The 23421-nt window shown below is 34.0% G+C and overlaps 1 protein-coding gene across 1 annotated transcript in view; it reads left to right on the top strand.

The window, feature by feature from the left end:
- The window catches only part of LOC126879222 (semaphorin-2A), a 687031-nt gene that overhangs the window by 595442 nt on the left and 68168 nt on the right, over window positions 1-23421 (top strand). The window contains exon 5 of the mRNA XM_050642279.1: window positions 2479-2749. Within this exon, the coding sequence (XP_050498236.1) occupies window positions 2479-2749 (271 nt within the window). The remainder of the gene's footprint in view (window positions 1-2478; window positions 2750-23421) is intronic.

Below are 23421 nucleotides of genomic sequence, written 5' to 3'. Positions count from 1 at the left end.
CTCGTAGAACTAGAGTTATAGCCAATGAAAAATAGATTTATATTCACCAAATTTCAAATAGAATATTTCGACGTGAAATATCGAAAAAAATAAGCACTTTTTGGGGAATATCCATTTTAACTTTTTTTAAAGTGTTTAAAAAAAGCTTTATTTCTGTTTTTACAAAAAGTTTCTAGCATTAAATTTAAGCAAGTTACGCTCAAAATAAAGTTGGTCCCTTTTATTTTTGCAAAAAAAAAATCGGGAAGACCAACCCCTAATTAGCAACTTAAATGAAATTAATCATTACCGCTCCACAAATTATTTTATTTATGTTGTGTTTATATGATCTGTAAGTTTCATCGATTCAAAGTGCTTATTTTTGAAAAAATTTGGTTTCAAAGTAAAATTTTTAAAAATTTAAATTTTGAAAAATGCCCTTTTTTTCAAAATAACTTAAAAATTGTTAGAGACACCAAAAATCTCGAAAAACAAAAAAGTCAGATTTGCTTTTCTGAATATCATGTATTTTTTTGTTTTTCTGTTAGACAAAAATTGATTAAGATTTGGTGTTTCTAAATTTGCATACATTCGTGATCAGTGACTCGTTCAACCCCTTTTAACTACAGTCCTTTCAATAGTAAGGACTTTGAACCGATGAAACTTACAGATCATATAAACAATATATACACGAGTCAAGAAACTTGTGAATTTGTAACGATTAAGTTCATTTAAGATACTAATTAGGGGGTGGTTTTCTCGATTTTTTTACCAAAACCAAAAGGGACTAACTTTATTTTGAGCGTAACTTGTTTAATTTTGATGCTAGAAATTTTTTTTATGAAACAAAAATAAAGCTTTTTTAAACACTTTAAATAAGTTGTAATGAGTTTTCCCCGAAATGTGCTTCATTTTTGGTTATTTCACGTTAAAGTATTTCATTTGGAATTTGACGAATATGAACCTATTTTTCATTAGCTATAACTCTGCTTCTACTAGGTGTAGAGACGTGATGTATACACCATTTTTTTTTAAATGTTTTGCTAAGAATGTTTTTTTTTGAGAAAATACTTACTATTTGGGTTATTTGCGAAAAACCGTCTAAAAGCGTAGTTATTTTGTTGAAAAAATGAACATATTCACTGCCAAATAACTCGAAAAGTATTGACTTAGTGAAAAAACTCTATAGATCAAAAGTTACTTAAAATTAGCCAGTTTATCCATTTCCTGACTTTCTTTGGACGAATATTTTTCACCCCCAAGAGGGGGTGAAAACCACCCCCAGGGCAAAAGCATATATCGGCACAATATCACTTTTTTTCTTTGACTTGTTAGCTATGTGTATGCTAAATTTCATGTCAATCCAAGTGGTTCTTTAAAATTTAGAGGTTTTGCAATATTTTACCGTTAAAGAACGGAGTACTATCAGGTATGGTTTTCCTGTCACAGTCAAATACAAATCACACATTTTTTGCGAATATGGGTTGACTATAGTAAAAGGTGATTCTGAGGGATTTTCTTGAGTATTTTGCTTCTGACACATCTCTTTTAGTGGTCCAGCAGTAGTCAGTCAACCAGCATTCTCGAACTCCATTTTCCTTGATATCGTTTTTCTCTACTTGAAATATCTTGCTCGAAATGTTCTTCCTATTATCTCCAACATTTTATGGGAAGAAGTCCAAATGGGAATTAAGGAAATGGATTTAAAGAGACATGTTGCAGCTCGTCCTAACCACTAAGGCTTTCAGTAGATTGTTGAGATATTCCTTGTAGTTGTCTTTATAGTTTCCCAAGTAGTTTTTTACCAAATTTTTGAAACATGTCTATTCTCCATTTTTAAGGCGTTATGTCTGCTTTTGAAACTGTTTTCTTTTAACAAATATCGTATTTGTGGATCCACAAAAATGCCCTCACATCACGTAGCCAGGAAACGATTCTTTTAGATTCAAAAAACCTTGTCTGTAGCTTTGACAGCATTTTTCATCAGTCCAGAATTTTTCTTAGCACGTTCAAGGGATTCAGCATTGAAACTAATTGGTATTTAGGAAATAAGCGTGGAGCGCGTCGCTTGACATCACGACGCTAAGGCACGAGTCTACCGCTCTAATCATAAAATAAAACAAAGAATAATAACTACAATATATTTAAGTAAATACTAAATGCTTTTCCAAACATCTATATATTAAGAGGACTTTACCTTTCAATTGCCAGATGACCCTAGTCACCTAATCCATTCACGTCAGTTGCGGTGTGGGGGATGAACTCTCGTTGTTGGTCACTTAGAGTATGGAGCAGCAGGCCTACGTCTCTCCGATAAGACTCCAATAAGAGTCGAAAATCGTCGATTCAAAGTGCTGGACTGCGCTCCGTATTCTAAGTGAAAAATAAGATTGTTTTGCCTTCGCATTGCAACTGAATAAAAATGGTATACATTTTTATTTTTATATCTATATATTATTATCTACCAATACACTTTAACACATATCCTTTTTTTTTCAGTCGAACTTGACCCATCTGCCTCGCAACACCTTCGTTCCCGGGATTGGAATGGGAATTGCGAAGTGTCCTTACGATCCTGCCGATAACTCGACTGCAGTATGGGTGGAAAGAGGCAATCCCGGAGATCTCGCCGGGCTGTATTCTGGTACCAACGCAGAGTTCACCAAAGCAGACACTGTCATCTTCAGGACAGATCTTCATAATCTTACGACGGGAAGAAAAGAGTATAGCTTCAAGAGGACTCTGAAATACGACTCCAAGTGGTTAGACAGTAAGTATATCTTTGTTTTTGTTGGAAGATTTGAGTGAAAAGAAAAGTATTAAGTAAAATCGAATCCATTTTTTTCATTCTACTAAGCATTTCGTGAAAAAATATAAACTAGTTAGTGGCTCCCAAAATTGGAACGCGACTCATCTCATGGAATCTTCCAAATTCGAGTCTCCCTGGAGAGTGTAGTTTAGTGCCAACTAAACGTGGGATAACTAAACTACTGTCCAAATGAGAAGAAAGTTGTTGGAATTTATTAATTATGCTTAATTAATTAATTACAGAGATGTACGGGAACACCGAAACAGGGGAAGTTTTAATTGTGGAACAGTCTAAAAATTTGGAACGTCAGATTACGAAAAGGTTCCATGTATTTTGTCGGACAGAACATCCAATTGATTTGTTACCCTTTCATTAAACTCTCATGCAAAAATCATACTGCTATTACTAACCAACGTGATTCCTGTCATTTGACATGTTCTTCGTGTTCCACTCATTAAAATGCCCAGTTGGTGATAAATCCCAGTCTAATTTTTGCATGAGAGTTTAATGAAATGGTAGCAAATCAATTGGAAGTTCTGTCCGACAAAATACATGGAACGTTTTCGTAGTCTGACGTTCCAAATTTTTAACCTGTTCCACAATTAAAACTTCCCCTGTTCCAGTGTTCTTATACATCAAAGTTTGTCCGACTAGACACCGTTAAGTTATTAACAAATTTTCAGCTTGCTATCCAGGTCTAATAGAGGAGAATAAAAAATGAAACACCCGCACTTGTAGGAAGAATTAAAAATGAGAAGTGGGAGGGCTTCTCAAAAGAACTGGAGTACGATTTTTATGGTGTACAACAAGAAATATGCGCTTTATAAGAGGTGAAAGAGCGGAGGTAAAGAAATTAATAGACCCGAAACACGTCGAAAGGGATGCATGGATTGAGTATTTAAAGAAATTATATACAAAGATGGAACCACTAACACTAGAGATTACCATAAACGAAGTACCATAAGTTGATGGAGTGACAATCTTCAAAAGAGGCAATAACCCGCCAATGAAGGGAAGAGGAATATTTCATAGCAAATTAGCGAGAAGAAAGTTGTTAGAATATATTGAGCACGTAAATAATAGTTTTCAGATATTCGTGGTCCTGTTTTCTCCAAGAATTTTAGGTATTTCGTTTATGCGAACTCATTAAGGTAGCTGGGAAGTTACTCTCTTTCATATTTTCATCACTCTGAGAATAAGCGGCCAGCGACGACGAAGTTTTGGCTATCGATGGCTACCATTTAAGCATTTTATAGTAAGACAATATATATTAGTAACATTTTCAAAGTAGAATACGAGGTGAAACCCTGAATAACAACAGACCTTCGGGCTCAGCAGTTTTGTTCGGCCGCCTATATTGCATCGGACTAAAGCCGTCTACTGTATGCCTGTATGGAAAATAGACTGTTTTGTGAATGAAGGCCACACTTGTCCGTCGCCTGACCAATCCTATTCCCATCCGTCTCCGTTGTCATCCCCGATCATACATCGACACTGCAGGCTATTCGTATTCCTGCTGCGGGACGCTTGTCGTTTGGTGTTTTGCGAAGTTATAGCTAAATCAGCTTATTATTGAAATGTACATTACGGGCAAAGTACCTTACACAATATGCTTGCAAGATAACGAGTAGATGTATATTGTATGCCCAAATTGAGGGGGAGAGACACCTGGCAGTCTAGACAACATCCGGTCTGAAAATAACTCAAGGTTAATGACCAATATCTAAAAATAGCTGAAGGTCAGAGACCTGGGCATCTGGTGTGTCTAGACCTAGACAATATCCGGTCTAAAAATAACTTAAGGTTAATGACCAATATCTAAAAATAGCTGAAGGTCAGCGACTTGGGCCATCTGGTGTGTCTAGACAACATCCGGTCTAAAAATAACTCAAGGTTAATGACCAATATCTAAAAATAGCTGAATAAGGCAAGATAATGTGATATCAGAAAGGAGTAAGAAGCGAGCAAGATATCTCTGCTCCTTCCTTTCTGATCCCGCACCGACCAGGTTTGTGGTGCCATATCGGGTCGGAGTATGGTCAGAAGGATGCATCCCAAGTATATCCATGCCTAAAGAATAACAATACTGCATTGAGCACGCACTGTCGTTTATCAGATACTGACTGACCGGCTGTTACTCAGGTCGGTCGTACATCTTATTCTTAGATCCATCTAGAGTTCTCCATATAGTGGGTACCCATAATTTCGAAAATGCGAACGAAAGAGTCAAATTTATTTAGTTGAAATAAATGTCGGAGTATGGTCGGAAGGATGCATCCCAGGTATATCCATGCCTAAAGAATAACAATACTGCATTGAGCACGCACTGTCGTTTATCAGATACTGACTGACCGGCTGTTACTCAGGTCGGTCGTTTATAGGGTCCAAACACTGCTGAGAAGTGGTGCTACAGTCTTTCATATATATATATATATATATATATATATATATATATATATATATATATATATATATATTATTGTGTTTTCAATTTTATCAATCAAAAGCAAAATAAAAATTAAATTAAATTTTTTAAATAACGGGGGCACATAAATTTGATACACCCTGTATATTGAGCTGTTTTAAAATTTATTAGAATTTAGTTTGGATGTAAGTAGATTTCTCTTTTAATGAGCTTTCCGATGAACCATTAAAGACTTTTGTGAATAATTAAAGTGAAAATAACGATGTATTTAGATTTAAAATGGAAAAAGATTGTTTAGGGTAGAGGTAATTATCAATTTCTAGAAATTGATAATTTAAAAGAAATTTGGAATTTTAGTATCTTTGTTTCAACACGAGTAAATATTGTATAGTTCTCAGAAAGTAATTAGGATGATCGGAATAATTTTGAGGGTGACTGTTTTGTTTGTCGAATGGAAAAGCCGATGTTTTTGATTCTTGGCAATGTGGAAGGGGAAAAATGGATTGGGTGATTGAGAGAGTTTGAAAGAGAAGTCATTATGTTTTTGGCATCGCTAAGTAGCGGTTCGACGTTTTCGTGGATAGATAGTTAGCAGATACCAGTGGCTGTTTGATAGTGGAGAATAGTGTTGAAAAGTGGAACGAGAGACAGATCAAATTGAGACGAAATACCTCTTTGATTCTGTATTATTGTGAGAAGGAGAGCAGAGAATTTTGGAGTTTTGTTGGAATCGAGTACGTGTCAAAAGAGGCCCGGCTTGTTGGAGAATTGGTGCTGGTATGCTGATAGTTTTGAAGCTGGAGAACGGAGAGGGCTTTGATGAGTAGCCTTTAACATAGTCAATGAGGGAGAGCTGTTTTTGGGTCACGAGAAGACATCAGAGTGAGTGAAGCAAAAGGTCAGTCAATTTATGTGAAAGAGATTTTTATGTTCGGAAACTAAATTTTTGAATAAAAAGCATATGAATTAAAATTCCAATATTTCAAAAAGTAAATAGTAAATATAGGTAATCTTGCGAATACATAAATTTGTTTTGTTTAGTTTGTTTTACCAAAGTCATCGGGAACAAACCGATAAATTGTTTTTTTTTTAACTATAATAAATTTAAGTGGTAAAAATTTCATTCGGACATCTGTGTCCACAGGTTTTTAGATTCGATAGATTTCAGAGTATTGATTTTGATAAATAAAAGACAATTCTGTATTTTTATTTTAATATTTTGCTTTATTTCTTTTCCCTATTTTATCCCGATTAGGATCAACTCAGAAATACTGAATCCACGAGAGAAGATAAGTATAACGTGAGATAATTTGGATTTTTTTTTTAGTATAAAAAAGGCACCCTGAGATTTTTTATTCAATTTTTATGTATGATTTGCGACAATTAAATAATTAATCAAATAAATAATAATTAATATAAAATTAATAAGAAGCAGATCATAACAATATATATGATACGGATTTCTCTTCCTAATCATACGATTTTATAATTGAAGCCCCACACAAAAACACAAGATTCAAAAGTAAAGACTAACCGAAAATAAAATTAAGTGTAACAAAAAAGTAAAATACCGTATGAGTACAGGAAGATTTAATTAACATATCTAACAAGTCTGGGCCCTTAATATTCAACCATACGAGACCCAAGTGCCCCCAACGTTTTCGTTCGACATCTTTAATAACGACGGCTCGCCATTAGAAATTAGATAGGCAGAGCAGAACCGAGCAGAGGGCTCCGGTGGTGAAGAGTGGAAAACGGGCCGCAATTACTCAAGTGTGGAGGCTCTATGTAGTTGGCGATTTAATTATAGGAAGGAAGGTATCTCAATAATTTCGATGGGCAGCCATCAGCCCACGTCTAGTGTGGTTTTTGATACACCTTCGTAACATGATGATGATGATCGCGATTCACGTACGGAAGGCAGGGGCGCGGAATATAAACACGCCAAAAGGGTCGTTATAAATGTTGTTTAAACTTTTACTGAAATAAACATATTCCTCCTTAGTCTGCTTATATTTATAATCAGAGTTTGGAGACATGTCATCTTTCCATCTGTTTTAATCTGTCTATCTGGTAATACCGATTCATCAGTGTATTCTATAATATTTCTTGAAGTGTAGTTTTCCAACGGTACATGTGATGTCTGTCTCACACCTAAATGTACGAAGGATAAATTTACGAGTTGTCTCTTTAGATTTGGGAACACATAATATTCAAAGGGAGCCAAGCCCGGAGAATAAGCCGGATGCGAAAGCAATTCGAAGCCCAACACATAAATGTTTACCATTGTCACCACACTCTTTGCAGTGAGCATGCATTTTATTGGAGAAACAACATTTTTTTTCTTCTACATATTATGCATATACACTGCCTGCATTCATCCTTTTCTTTGATGTGAAGTAGTGGATCCAAGTTTTATCAACGATTATTAATCGATGCTGAAAGTCCATTGCGCTTTATAGGGTCCAAAGACTGCTGAGAAGTGGTGCTACAGTCTTTCATATGTCTGTATATGTAGAGGCGATGTGGCAACCTTGAGTTTTACAGATACCAACAAAACAAAGCGAGCTTTTAACACTTTGGTGCACAAACGGGCACTATACTACTTGTGATCGATTGCTCTTTTAATTGGAGTAAGGTCTGGGACGGAGTTTATTGAAGCACAACAGAGAGGTTGATACTTCTTTTTCTTAATTCACACTGTTTTGCTCACACTTTTGAGAGCTACGAGCAACGAGGTGTTACTCGGAGAACGTACTGACACTGATGGCGTAAAATTCCTTGACGAAATTTTTTGAGGGAGCGACATGGTGTCGCATCGACCTCGGACTGACACACAGTAAGAGGATGAGAGCGAGTGCTCTCCGTATCTTGGATAGCCTCTTTGAAACACGTGTTTTTAGGCACACACATTGAAGGTACCACTCTTTTCCTTACATACATATTTACATTGTTGACAGTGTTGCAAGTCAAAGATGGAATTAAAACTGGAATTAATTTTAATTGATGATGTTGGTATTCATTTATTTCATTAGTAGTACGACGTTTATAAGATATCAAGCAGACAGACCACTTGATAAATTGAGGCTATACCAGAGTGGCCTAACTGATAAGAAGATTACTCTACATAATCAAAGAAAATGGTCAGATGCTAATTATAGAGATGATTCTTGGTCAACATACAATTCTCAATTTGACTTAATATAAATAAAGCAGAAACTGCTTGGTAAATTACAGTCATGAATGCACTAATCACCGGCAAAATAGCACAAAAAATGGAAAACGTATTAAGTTGTGAGATAAAATGAAACGAAACTAGTCGAGCTGGGAAATTTACCGATAGTAACCTTTTTATTTACATTATATTAATTGTTTCCCAGCTTTACACGTATCAGAGGAGTATGTCAACTAAAACTGTCACTGTGACAGTGGTATTTGCCAAACTCGTCCGATACGTCTAAAGGTAAGAAACAATCAATATGATGTAAATTAATAGGTTAATGTCGCTAAATTTCCAAGCTCGACTAGTTTTATTTCTTTTTATCTCAAAACTTAATACTTTGTCCATCTTTTATGCTATTTTGCCTGTTATTAGCGCGCTCATTACTGTATATCAGATATAATATTTCGGTGTAATTTTCACTATACCGTATTTATTAGACTCAAAAATTCATAAGGCCTATTTAAGAAGGTGAACATCTCGCAATTTCCACCTCCAGCTGAATAATAATCCCTGCCGATTCTTCCACTGTTGCTTACAGTTCCGCACCTGTCGTTAAGCTACACTTACTCCAAATTAATGGAATCAGCATTGTCGGCAGTGCGAACACGCACCAGCCCCTAGAATTCGGCAAGGAAATAGGGAATGTATGTTGTAACGGTGCGTCGGTGGAAAATAATTACAATAAGGTGAATACGACGAATGCTTTTATAATTAGAGACCAAAGACCTGGGATCCGAGATCGTGAATCGAGATCCCGGACGACCTGGCTGGGGGAGCTCGCTACGTCGAATTAGAGATGCCAAATTGGTTTGAATCTATGTTTCAAAGGGTACAAACCGATGGTAGACAAAAGGATACCTTAGATAAAAATATACTATGGAAAATTTAAACAAAATTGATTATAATTTATTATTCAACATATTTAATACGAAACATTGTTATTCAATGTTTGTGATAATATAATTACAATTAATGAAAAATATATTTATATGCCTAAAATGATAAGAAAGAATAGAAACGAATATATAGATAAAAACGAATGTGTGTGTACTTTGTACGCACGTAAGAAGATATACTTCTATTATATAATAGGTAATTTAAACGAAGTAAATATACTTAAAAGGTTATTTGTACTTATTTTATTTAAAAATCAAACTAACTTTCTTATCTACCACTTTCAAAAAAGAAGAATATCTTCAAAAATTATATAATAATATACTTACAATCATAAAATCTATAAAAAAAAAATAAAAAAATAATAACTTGCTTGGGGCTTGAATCCACTTCACGTCTACCGCGCCGTACGAAAGTCGACGCCATTTCAAACTGCACCAAACTCTCGTATACGTCATGTGGGAATATACACAAACTAAACGTTTACACCATAAATTTATATGAATTTAATAAAATTATTAGTTTGATTTTTGTCGAAATAAAATACAACAAAATATAGAGTAAGAAAACGATATATGAGATGAAGATTTGTAGAAAGTTTGTTCGTAATCAGATTATGTAAATTAAAGCATTGCCTACTAATAGGTAACTACATTATTTTGTTTACATTTTCCAAATAGATAGGTATTGAAACTATTAGGTATTTCCAACTGAAACATTTAGAATTACGGACCTGCGGCTTTTCAAAACTATTTAAAAAGTCACTATAATTATAAATTTAATTTTATTTCTGTCCACACATCAATAAAAACTAATATTATACAATATTTTTGTTTACCGATAACCTCCATATTGAACAATTATTGACAGATCATTTCAAAATTTCAACACCCAATCAGAGCCCGTATTGGGACCGTGCAAGTTCGGAAAAGCGACACCTGGTTTCTTCGCTCTGCACTTTTATTCGCACTTTTATAATTATATTGGCCAATCATATGGTCCTGGTTGCTGGATAATTGTCAAGGCCATAGTCCAAAAAAATAATATGAAAAAAAATAAGATTCAGGTTATGTTATTAAAACGTAAACAATTGTATGTAGTAAATAAAATTAGTTATTAAAATGCAGTAATGCAAGCAAAATACAATTAATTACATTTACCTTTATATAATAATTGCATATCATATCAATATTGTGGAGCAATATATAATTTTTCTTCTTCATTGACATTAGATATGAAATATACGTCAATTTGACAATTTCAATTGACAATGAATTATTTAAGAAAGTTACAATATTTTTCCGCTATTCTCGCACGATCGTTTCTCGTATCGCCTCCAAGTACTTGCACACCGCGAATAACAACTAATACCATACTGTCGGTGTGCGCATGCGCGCGGATCAATAAAATTTTACCCTCAATCGATTCGCAGCTAAAGAAGAATATCTTCAAAAAACAACAACTAGAAAAACTGTTAAAAAATATAGAGGCAAGGAAATTAAACACTTTAATTAACAAGTTAATGAAACAAGAGGATCATCAAACAGTTACTACCTAATTAAATCAAAGGGACAAGTAAAAGCAGAAGAACAAAAATAAATAGAATAATCGACAGTAGATGAGACAAACGAAGAAATAAAAAAAAACTAGAAAATAGTAAAAGCGCAGGAGAAAGTAACCAAAATCTAAAAATATGAAACAATAATGGGACCAATGGTACTCAGATAGTGCAATGGTTTATAGACGTACATAAATGTACAGTTGAAAGATTCTAAAGGTGCCGGTGGAGGATGGCGTCTATGAGCAGTACTATACGTCACCCTAATTAGCAAAACTCGTAACTCCATTTTTACTCAATTTGTAAATATATGCGCCATCTGTTTGTAAATTAATTTATCTGTCTTTTGACCATATCCTGTAACTCCGTCTAAATGTAGAAATTAAATATAAGCGAAAAAGTAAACCTTATAACTCCGTATCAGCTTTTGACTTCAGAAAACCACGTAACTCCAATTATGTTTATAATGCTTGTGTGCTTTTAACCTCGTAACTCCAAATTAATATTGGTTTAATTGGGACAAACCTCGTAACTCCACAAAATTTTAGAAGATTTTAAAAATGATTCCACAATCAGGTATATTATTTTATTTTAAAATGTTCGATTACTTTTGACAGAATCGCAAAATTTATTTCAAATTCAAATTTTTGCGTCTCTTGAACAATTTGTCGTTTTGGAGTTACGAGTTTTGCTAATTAGGGTGACGTATTGTCGGTGTATGACAGAGACAGTATTCGAAATATGTAATGAAATAACAAATTAAAAAAAAGGAGTGCGGGCTAGACAGAGACGAATTCTACAAGTTTCGCAATAAAAAAATAACAAATTCACTCAATGTCGAAAGTATGAAAAATATGAGAAACTAAACAAAAAATGGAAAATCTAAAGGGAATATGACTCTTATAAACCAAAAGTTTCACGAAATATAGGAAGAAGCGGCAAATCAAAAAATTCATTAAAAATATATCATCATAATACGGTTTGCAAAGGTAAAAATATGTACAGTATGTTATGTATTTAATATGCAAACTTCGCCCAATGGTTCGCATATTAAGGGGAAAACGATTTAAAATTTCTATATGAAATAAAATTCAACAAGAAATATGTTAATTAAAACCAAAAATATTCTCATTGTTCTCTCGGTTTGCTAAATAAAAATTTCCCGAAATATAAAATCTGCACAAAATTATCTCGCGAGTAAAATCCCCGTATACCGCAAAAAATTCGCGAGCAAAATATGTATTTTTTCAGGCCAACACAAAAGACCATACTCCAATAATTCTTGCGATAAAAGCATTACCTGGCGGACCACTCTATGGGCGCATTAATCTGGAATTCGGGATGATTCTACTAGGCTATCTGTCGGAATCCACAGCCTGAATGCCATAGAAAATGGCGTCATCAAACAAAAGCATGTGCAACTGGATAATTAAAACGGGGAGCTTTTCTATTTTCGCAGATCTCTTCCTTTTCCCCGTTCCGGCGCTCCTCTGCAAACGAGAAGGACAGGAGCGGACCGTGATAACACCTTTTTAACCAGTGTGTTGTGGACACAAAAAACTGCAAGATTATCCACTTCATTATTAACAAGAATACAAAATTATCTCATTTGCAGAATTGAAGACTGAAAATTAGACTACCCAAGTAGCACAATAAAAACATTTTAGTTTTATTTAAGGTTTATAAAGGTTTTATTGTGGTAAATAAGAAAATAATGGTTTTAAAGTTACATTGTAGATATACTGCCGGAACTTTAAAACTGTTAAGCATTTGTTACTAGTTTTAAAGTATCTAATAAGAGTATCAAATAAGACTAATTAATCTTAATAGATAATTTGTCTTATTGTAGTTTTAAAATGGTTCATTCTAAGTTCACTTTAAGACTAATCAGTTTTATGAAGAACTTCCGGACTGTTTGGTTTTATTAGATTTTAGTTTATGGCCTTTTAGTTTTATTGCAGTTTTAAAGATTCTCCTAATATGACTAATAAAACCTATTATTAAAACTACTTGATCTCAAGACTGTTATGTCAGTAAATCATATGCCGTAATACTATTTTTTTTTAGTTTTTTTTAAGTTGCTTTCTTAAAAGCAATTTTTAGGCTATATTAAAACGAAACGCTCTTAACTGAATCAATTTGGTTATCGTAAAGACTAAACTATGCTTCTTGTTAGAAACAATAAAACTAAACTCATCCCCTCTTGCCACAGTCACAGAAAACAGTGGCAGTATAAAGATTATTGTTTAGTGCTTGGTAAACCTCATGTAGTACAGAAAACATGGCATCAGTGGTACATTTATTAGTTAAAAAGCAGAACTGATATTGTGATAAAATGTTGTTATCAACGATAAAGAACATAAGTCGAGTTTAAATGAGTCTCTCAATAATTTTGGAGAGTACCGGTAGTAAGGCAATAGGTCTATAATTGCAGGCATCACATTTTTCACCACCCTTATGAAGAGGAATTAATGGCTGTCTTTAGGCACTCTGGAAATTTGCCTTTTTCGAAGGAATCATTAATTAGTGAGACGAGGATTTCCAACACATTTTCTGTGAGATTAGAGAAAATTTTTATATATAGTAAATCAGTACTACAGGTTGATTTGCTTGTGATACTACTGATTGTTTGGATCAGTTCAGAGTTATCGACTGGTCTTAAAAATAATTAATTCGAGACCTTTCTTGAATTAGGGAGATAGGAAATGGGATCTTGTTGCGGCAAAATAGTTGATGTTATATTTTTACTAACATTAACGAAGTAATCGATTAGACTTTCAGGATTTGAAAGCGAAAATGATTGAGCTGTGCGAGTTTTATTTCGAAGATCGTTTATTATAGACCAAGTTTCTTTTGCAACACTTTTAGAGCTTCCCAGACGATTTTGATAATAGGCTTTTTTAGCTGATTTGACAAGTTTTAGATATGTTATCCTGTACTTCGTGATATATTCAGTGACAGAAACATTGTTAGTAAATTTAATAACCCAAGGTTTCCGATGTTTTGGCTTAATAGGAATTAGAAGAAATGCCTTATTATAGAAAAACACTGAAATTATAGTCCACGTCTATAGAAGGAAAGTCCCACTCAGAAGTTAAGCATAAATTTTGGAATTTACGAAAATTCCGGTCGGAAAAAATCCTACCTAAACGTCGGGTTTTTGAGGAGGGTTTGCTGAAGAATTTAAACTTCGTATACACTGCTTCATGATCAGATAGCCCCCCCATTAATAACTGTAGATCAGACATCAAGGGGTGAGAAATCTGAGACAATATAATCGATTATGGTAGATGTAGTTTTTGTAATCCTTGTAGGAAAATTAACGTGCATTGAGAGACCATACGATTCAAATATGTTGGCCAGGGACACTTAGGTAGCACAAGCAGCAGCATAATTAATGTTAAAGTCACCGCATAGAATTTTTCTGCTTTTATGAGGCAGGTCATCTAACAAAAGCAGGTTCTAAAAAAATAGTTCCACGGTAGAGTCAGGTGATCTATAAATGCAAAAAATGTAAAGATTATATATACATAAACTTTTGTTTATATTTAATTTAGAATGTGTGTACTGATTTTCAGCCTGAGTAAATGGATTTAATTACCTTCGTAAGAAAGCAATTTTGATACCCTCTCAGTAACCCCTGTTCTACGTTTCGTTTGACCGACCGCAGTATGTTTCTCTACACAATCACAGTAATCAACTGTGAAAAATCTAGCTTTAGTAAATTCAAAGAGATTTTTCAGCGCTGCCTCTCCGTCTAACATCTGAGATTCGCAGATGACATCGTCCTTATAGCCGATCGTAGGGATGCCTGTACTCACTTATAGGGCCGAAACATTTACACTAAAAAAAGTGAAACAAGATTCGCGTAACTCAGAGGGCTACGGAAATATTAAGTGTCTTTCTGAGAGATCGAATCCCAAACCAAGAAATACGTCGTAGAACAAAAACAACAGACGCCAAATAAAAGGTCGCCTAAATGGAATTGAGCTGGACGCGTCACCAGATTACACTGGGGAACAATTTGAAACTCATTTTCTGTTGAGTTAGATTTTTTAGCTGTTTTCCATAGAATTAGGCTTGCTGGTTTCAAAACTGTTTTTAGTTTTCTTCTATCACGTCACGTTCGTTTTCTATGTGGGTGGGGGAATGACGATCCGATAACTGCAACTGATCTAGACTTGCCTGTTCCTGTTCAGTTACGTCTGTTATACTCAGTAATACTGTGGTAAGGGAGCGTTCAAGTACTACGTAACGCTAACGCGATTTTTGAAGATTTTTGACCCCCCTACGTAACGCCCTTTAATGGGCGTTTAACTATTGCGTAACGCAATTTTTGAAGATTTTTGACCCCCCCCCCCCCCCCAACCTGCGTTACGTAACACTTGAACGGCCCCTAAAACGTTGTGTGTCGGTTAGCAGTATTTAGTATTTCTTTACTAAAGTGTATAGAACTACTTGGTGTGTTTGAACTGAAATGTTTCCTTATGGCTACCTCTGCTCCTACACGTCGTAAGTGCGAAAACAGCCCCCATTCGTTTTGTTATATATGTAGCAGTTTTACCATTCCCAGTCAAAGGTCAAACATCAGTACATTTGTCAGACAAGCATATTTTGCCTATTTTAAAGCGAAATTTGGTGATCAAGATAAAGCATGGGCACCTCATAAAGTAAGACATGGCCACTCAATGGGCACCTCAGTTTAAAAAGTTGACGTGATAGACAAAATCTGAGGTCATTCTCAGATTCAGACGCCAAAAATTAGCAAAAAACAAGTGTCAGATCTAACTCAACAAAAAATGTGTTCCCCAGTGTTATCAGATAACCCATGGACACAACTTATTGCTAGTTGAGGCCAAGACAGGAAACACTTCGGAGCTGAGGCGCCCACCAACGAGATATACTGACGACCCGAAGCTTGTTGTTAGCAACTGTAAAAGCTGAAGGAAACCTATGTTCATCAGTGGACGCGTACAGGTTGATGGTGATGATGACGAAGCAGTATTACTTATTCTACTCCGTTGATGTATCATTTTGCTATGGCAAATTGTAAAATTGAGACTACCAAAAGACAAACGTTAAATATTACCTAAAATGTCATTTGTCATGAAATACAAAAGTCAATACCAGAATGTATACAATTCTGTGTGAACCTTTATCTAACAATTTATCTATAATATCATCGTTATATTTGTTCTGCTATTGCCGTTAAAACGGTCAGACCTAATAAGAGCAGGGTTTATATATCTTGCTCATATATCTATTAACTTTCCCACATATATAGACCCCAGTTTACCTCAATTTTATGTACACTTTGCCCATGTTTTGTTTTGGCAAACGATCAAGTTATTTGCAAGTTTTTACAACCGCCAAACCCTCCTAATTTCCCTAACAGATTCCGTCCCTGATGAGATCCTCTGCTCTAGCCGGACCAGTTTTTGCGCCTTTGATTACTACCCACCTTTCTCCATTAGCGGTTCTTCTGCGATCTTCTCGTTCTTTCTTCTTAATGGACGCGTACGTGTTTAATGTGTGTGGAGATGCGGAGAAATGCAGTCGAATGACAGCGATAGAATCCCGAAATTAATATTTTCGAGTTGTGTGCGGTGAATTAAAGGCGTTAACTGTTTTGCTGAGGTTTTGATGAAGATGAAAGATAATATACGAATGTTAAGTATTATATTATATGTACTTAGTATAGCTATTGATGCACCTAATAGGAATAATATTGCTCCTTTAATATTGTCAAAGTTGAGAGTTAAAACAAGTTATTGTATTCTCGTATTATAAGACCTTTGATCTAAGGAACTCTTAAAATATGCTTCTTTGAGATTTGATATTGATATGCTGAAAAATCAACTGCACAAGTATTCTTGTACTTTCAGTCGGGTTTTTTGTTTTGTTACAAAGTAATCGATTATTGATTATATGTTTCTTCTTTACTGAATCGTCTTATAGCTGTGTATCAATTTATGTGGGAAGTATCCATTTAATAGTCTTATTTGATTATGTTTAAAACAGGGTATGGGATCATACAATTCTAAATACAAGCATCTAGATGAAAAGATGAACAGAGAATTACTTGCAACATTTGGAATTTATGCAAATTAGATAGATGTGGCAAATCCTGTACAAGGCGCCATAATCGTCATCATTCTGTTGCATCACCTCTTAGTTTGCAATACTTTTGGCAATTTTTTAGTCTACTTTTAGTCATCGCCAGTTAATAGACATTACATACTTATTCTGATGTAGCTGAAGAACAACTTTAATATCGTCCTTTTAGCTTGGTCCTTCGAGCCGGATCTTATTAATCCTATAGTTTTGCAGAGAACCCGTACCAGCAGCATATGTAGTAGCTACTAGTGTTTGAGAAAATAAATCTAAGCCGAAGAAACTTTATATGCTATCAATACTATTCTTGTTAGTTTAGTTCAACTAACATATCTTATATGGATATAGAGCTGATAATATATTGCTATGATCTGCTTCTTATTAATTTTATATTAATTATTATTTATTTGATTAATTATTTAATTGTCGCAAATCATACATAAAAATTGAATAAAAAATCTCAGGGTGCCTTTTTATACTATTAAAAAAAAATCCAAATTATCTCACGTTATACTTATCTTCTCTCGTGGGTTCAGTATCTCTGAGTTGATCCTAATCGGGATAAAATAAGGAAAAGAAATAAAGCAAAATATTAAAATAAAAATACAGAATTGTCTTTTATTTATCAAATTAATACTCTGAAATCTATCGAATCTAAAAACCTGTGGACACAGATGTCCGAATGAAATTTATACCACTTAAATTTATTATAGTAAAAAAAACAATTTATCGGTTTGTTCCCGATGACTTTGGTAAAACAAACTAAACCAAACAAATTTTTGTCTTCGCAAGATTCCCTATATTTACTATTTATATTTTGAAATATTGGAATTTTAATTCATATGCTTTTTACTCAATAATTTAGTTCCCGAACATAAAAATCTCTTTTACATAAATTGACTGACCTTTTGCTTCACTCACTCGGATGTCTTCTCGTGACCCCAAACAGCTCTCCCTCGTTGACTATGTTAAAGGCTACTCATCAAAGCCTCTCTCCGTTGTCCAGCTTCAAAACTATCAGCATACCAGCACCAATTCTCCAACAAGCCGGGTCTCTTTTGACACGTACTCGATTCAAACAAAACTCCAAAAAAATTCTCTGCTCTCCTTCTCACAATAATACAGAATCAAAGAGGTATTTCGTCTCAATTTGATCCGTCTCTCGTTCCACTTTTCAACACTATTCTCCACTATCAAACAGCCACTGGTATCTGCTAACTATCTATCCACTCAACACGTCGAACTGTTCCTCAACGATGCCAAAAACATAATGACTTCTCTTTCAAACTGTCTCAATCATCCAATCCATTTTCCCCTTCCACATTGCCAAGAATAAAAGACATCGGCTTTTCCGTTCGACAAACAAAACAGTCACCCTCAAAATTATTCCGATCATCCTAATTACTTTCTGAGAACTATACAATATTTACTCGTGTTGAAACAAAGATACTAAAATTCCAAACTTTCTCCATAAAACCCCTTTTCTAGAAATTGATAATTACCTCTAAACTAAACAATCTTTTTCCATTTTAAATCTAAATACATCGTTATTTTCACTTTAATTATTCACAAAAGTCTTTAATGGTTCATCGGAAAGCTCATTAAAAGAGAAATCCACTTACATCCAAACTACATTCTAAGAAATATTTACAACTCAATATACAGGGTGTATCAAATTTATGTGCCTGCGTTATTTAAAAAAATTTAATTTAATTTCTATTTTGCTTTCGATTGATAAAATGCAAACACAATAATATGTTAAAACAGAATTAGACTAAAGTCTGGAACGATGGCGGCGTCTTGGAAAAAAATATTTAAAGTCTTCTAAGATATAAACCGTATATTTAGTCGTGGGGACACTCGTCTCTATCGGAAGCTTTGTACTTGCAGTACTTTAGATATTATTGTAAAAGAAAAGGAGTAAAAAAGGGGGAAAGCCTGAATTAACTTTGAACGATGTTAAAATGATATAAAGTAAATTGGAGAAGACGGGTGGTGTGGTGCAATGAGAGTGCTGAGATAAATGGCAGAAGGAGATAAAATGAAATAAAGAAATGTAATTAGGAGGGCTAATACGATCAAGTATAAAGAAAGGGAGAAGATGATGACTTTTGTGAGGGTCAGTGGATATTTATATATTCATAAAATTTAAACAGTTTCATCTATTAAACTCTTTGTACAAATTTAAAGAGCTGTTGTATCCCTAGTTCTTTTATTTTTACCGTTCTTTCGGTACACCACCCGCACAATTTTCCACTTTGCTAAGTTTTCAGCTTATGGAACTGAAAACAAAAAAGTTTTTATCAAACCCCGCCAGAACTTTGATCCTCCCGCAACGAATAACAAAAATAGTGCCTGACACCTTTCAACTGTTCCATTCGCTCGAATTATCACAAATGCTCGTTTTTCGGCTTAATGTAGAAATTGTCCGGTGTCTCTTTAGGTAATCTAAGCTTTAGTACACTTTAAAAATTGCTTTCATTCATTATTAATAAACGCCTTAATTGAATTTTGTTTTTGTGCCTATTAAACGAGAAAAACAGTAAAAACAGAATGTACCTGTCACAAAAGCACACAGTTACGTAGTTACACAAAAGCATTTAAAATTATACGGATACAGAAACTAAAAATCACCCGCCACCACCCAAAAACACAGGCAGACCACTGTATGGAAAAGTAATTTTAAAAATAATATTAGTCAATAATTTTCTTTTTCCTTTTTTATTTTGGACAAGTCCTTGCAAAATCTTGATACTGCTGCTCCCTCCATGCTTCAATAGTTGCTTCATCTCTTCCGTAGATGGTTCATACTTCGACGCATTACTACGAGTAGTGATGTCTCTGATGCCTTTTTACCATTATTTTCTTTTATTCTGGTCCTCAACTGCCTAATAGGCTCTCTATCATATCTAATGACTTCTCCTATCTACTCTTAAACTACAAAATTCTTGGTGCTTTTTCTGTTCTGTCGCCAATATCTTTGTATCATTCATAGAATAGAATAGAATAGATATGTGCTTTATTGTCATGAAAAATTGTACAATTTTATCGACAAAGCTTATAAAAGTCAAGAAAACAAAACAATAACAATCCAATTTACTAAAATTACATAAATCGTCAATATATTTAAAATAATAATAACAACAATGAAGTTAAACACAAATAAATAATCAATTGTAAAATTTAAAATAAATTGTAAAAGTTAAGCTGCTGCATATGACACCCAAATATAGATAAAAAAAAATAATAAAAATACTACTGGGTACTGTAATTTCTTAGTTATTGATTAAGAAAATCTTCTACCGAATAATATGGTCTTTCAGATAGGTAGGCTTTTGTCAGTTTACGGAATTTGGGGAAAGATGCTACAGATTTAAGTTGTAGAGGGAGATGGTTGTAAAGTTTTTTTGCGGAGTATAATATAGATTTCTTTACTAACTCCGAGGACGGGGTTGGCAAATAGACGTTAAACGTAGAATTTCTCGTGAAGTAGTCATGATTAGGTCTTGGTGGAAAGACATGTAGATGTTTACGAATTAAGCAAACAGTTTCTAAAATATACAAAGATGGAAGGGTTAAAATTCCGTGATCTTTGAAGTAACTTCTGCAATGTGTTGTTCTTCTGAGACCAAACAGATATCTTTTGTAATTTGAAAATAACATCGAATTGGGCAGCTGTACCAGAACCCCAAAAAGGAAGACCATAACGAAGATGTGACTCGAACAAAGAAAAATATGTTATTTTGGAAGATGCTAGATTGAGTTCATTCGAAACAGATCTTATAGCATAGCAAGCTGAAGATAGTTTCTTTCTTAACAAATCGATATGGAGGGACCATTTAAGGTTGCTGTCTAAAAAAATACCAAGAAATTTTACAGAATCAACGGTACTGATCTGGCTGTTATTAAGAGGTAAGGGTTGAAGAGCTCATTTATAAGACAATGCTACTGTTTTATCTACGTTAAATGAGAGTAAATTAGAGTCAGACCAGGTTTTTATTGTAATTAGATCAGAAGTTATAGTAGCATGAAGAGTTGCAATGTTTGAGTTGCTCCAAGTGATACTGGTATCATCAGCAAAAAGAAAGATTTTTCCATCGATTTTTAAACTAGTGATGTCATTAATAAAGATGAGGAAAAGTAGAGGACCCAATACTGAACCTTGAGATACCCCACATACAATGTTTTTCAGACTAGAGTCTGTATCATTTGCTCTAACCAGTTGTTTCCTATCATCCAAGTAAGTCCTCAAAATATTCATTAAGTAGTGAGATTTAAAGAAAATGCTTTATTGCAGATACAGACAAGCTTATCTAAAAAATCACTGAAATTATTATCCACGTCCATAGCAGGAAAGCGTCACTCAGAAGTTAAGCATAAATTTTGGAATTTACGAAAGTTCCGGGTGGAAAAAATCCTGCCTAAACGTCGGGTTTTCGAGGAGGGTTTGCTAAAGATATTAAACTTCGTATAAACTGCTTCATGATCAGATAGTCCAGCATTAATAATTGTAGAGTGAACATCAAGGGGTGAGAAATCTCAGACAGTATAATCAATTATGGTAGATGAAGTTTTTGTAATCCTTGTAGGAGAATCAACGTTCATTATCATCGCAATCGTCTCATTCGCTACGATCAATCGTTTTCGTACAGGGTATCAGTTCAAGTTCAACCAGCTCCTCCAATGTGCTGAAAGGAAGAATTTCTTCTTTCCTCTTGCCTTGGAAAGAGATTGTCACCAATGCATTTGAGATAAAACCAAAAACAACTATACCTCGAGAACAACCAAGTCTGATGATATTTTACCTCACCTTGTCTATGATCAACTCATGTCTTGAGCTTAGTTATGACGCCGAGTTAAACCAGGGTTTCCTCCTACCGTTCTTCTCCTTTATCATTCATTCGTTAATCTCTGACGTTTTAAATTCCCCACTTTTACTGTTCGTTTCCAAATATATCACAAATTTTTTTTCTCGGCCATCACAGGTTCGTAGAGACCATCGGCTTCATTTTTAATTATGCCTTTTCTTGTCACTTTGCTCATCCATGTAAGTATCCTTATTCCTGCAATATGAATTATTTTTTCTCTTTTATTTTAAGCTGTCAAACATTCAGGGCCTTACTTTATAGCTGGTCTTTTAGCGATATTATATAATTTATCATTTAATTTCATTGAAATTTATGTCTCTTACAACACACCACTCGTCTCCTTCAGCCATTCCGTTCTACATCTGCTCTACTTGACTACATGTAGCTTTAGTTTTAGCTATCTCTTTGTATATCTTTGACTATATATCACTATAATTTTTTATATAAAAGGCTGTTTTTGACATTCATTCATTCATTAAGCATTACAATCCCTATAGTCGAGGAAATGAAACTAAAAAAATGGCAAAACCTCGCAATTTTTTCGTCCAGCATCGATTTGTACAAAAATTTGGGATTAGACTCATTTTACCCTCTAGTTCATTTTCTATATTAAACCGTTGTACGCTTTTGGTTTTTTAAGGGTGAAAACTACCCCTAAAAAACTACTTGTAAAATATTATAAAATAACATTTTAAACTTTAATATTGTCAACATTTGGCTCTTATTAGTTACACAATGATTGTTTTATGCTTTAAGATATACTATCATAATATTTCAACCCTTAAATCCTCCCTCGTTGGAGCTATATATAAAAAATTACTTGTCCTAAAAGAATAATTTCGCCTTGCATCGATTTACATGAAAATTTGGGATTAGGATCATCTCACCCTGTACTTCATATTCTATAACATGCTCAAAGGCGTCGATTATTTTTGGGGGTGTACACTACCCCTTATTGTCAAAAAGTATATAAAAACATTGTAAACTTTAATATGGGTAAAATTCGGTTTTGATTGGCTAAAAATAATGATTGTGTTATGCTTTAGGATATAATATCATAATAAATATTTCAACCCTTAAGAACATTACAATTTTTATAAGTAGATAATTTAATAGATCTATACAGAAACAAAAGTAGATTTAAAAAATTACAAAAACATTTATTTACACAAAATTACGAATTTACAGATATGTAGAAGTACAAATACAAATAGTTTTTAAGTCATCTTCCAGTATGCGAACCAGTTCTGTGCATTGAAAATACTGTGCATACATGCATTGAAAATGTTTCATAAGCGGAGTATTCGAATATTTCGAAAAAAAAAATCGTTTTATAAACATAGCTCCTTCATTATTGGCGGTAAAAAGTTTTTTCAAAAATGATTTTGTAGGATTTTTGAAGAGCTATAAGACTGTGTACATTAAATTCCGTTAGATCCCTTAGTTTTTAATTTGGGTGGGTTTAAAGGACTCGAATAAGGGGGTGTTTGCTCGTAAAAGGATTTAAACAAAAAACATTAAAAAAGCTCCAATTTAGTTGTGTATCATTTT

The sequence above is a fragment of the Diabrotica virgifera genome, chromosome 1 (genome assembly GCF_917563875.1).
Source record: "Diabrotica virgifera virgifera chromosome 1, PGI_DIABVI_V3a".
Taxonomy (NCBI): Eukaryota; Metazoa; Arthropoda; class Insecta; order Coleoptera; family Chrysomelidae; genus Diabrotica; species Diabrotica virgifera.
The sequence above is the reverse complement of the archived record's forward strand: the minus strand, read 5'-3'. Positions and strand labels throughout refer to the sequence as shown.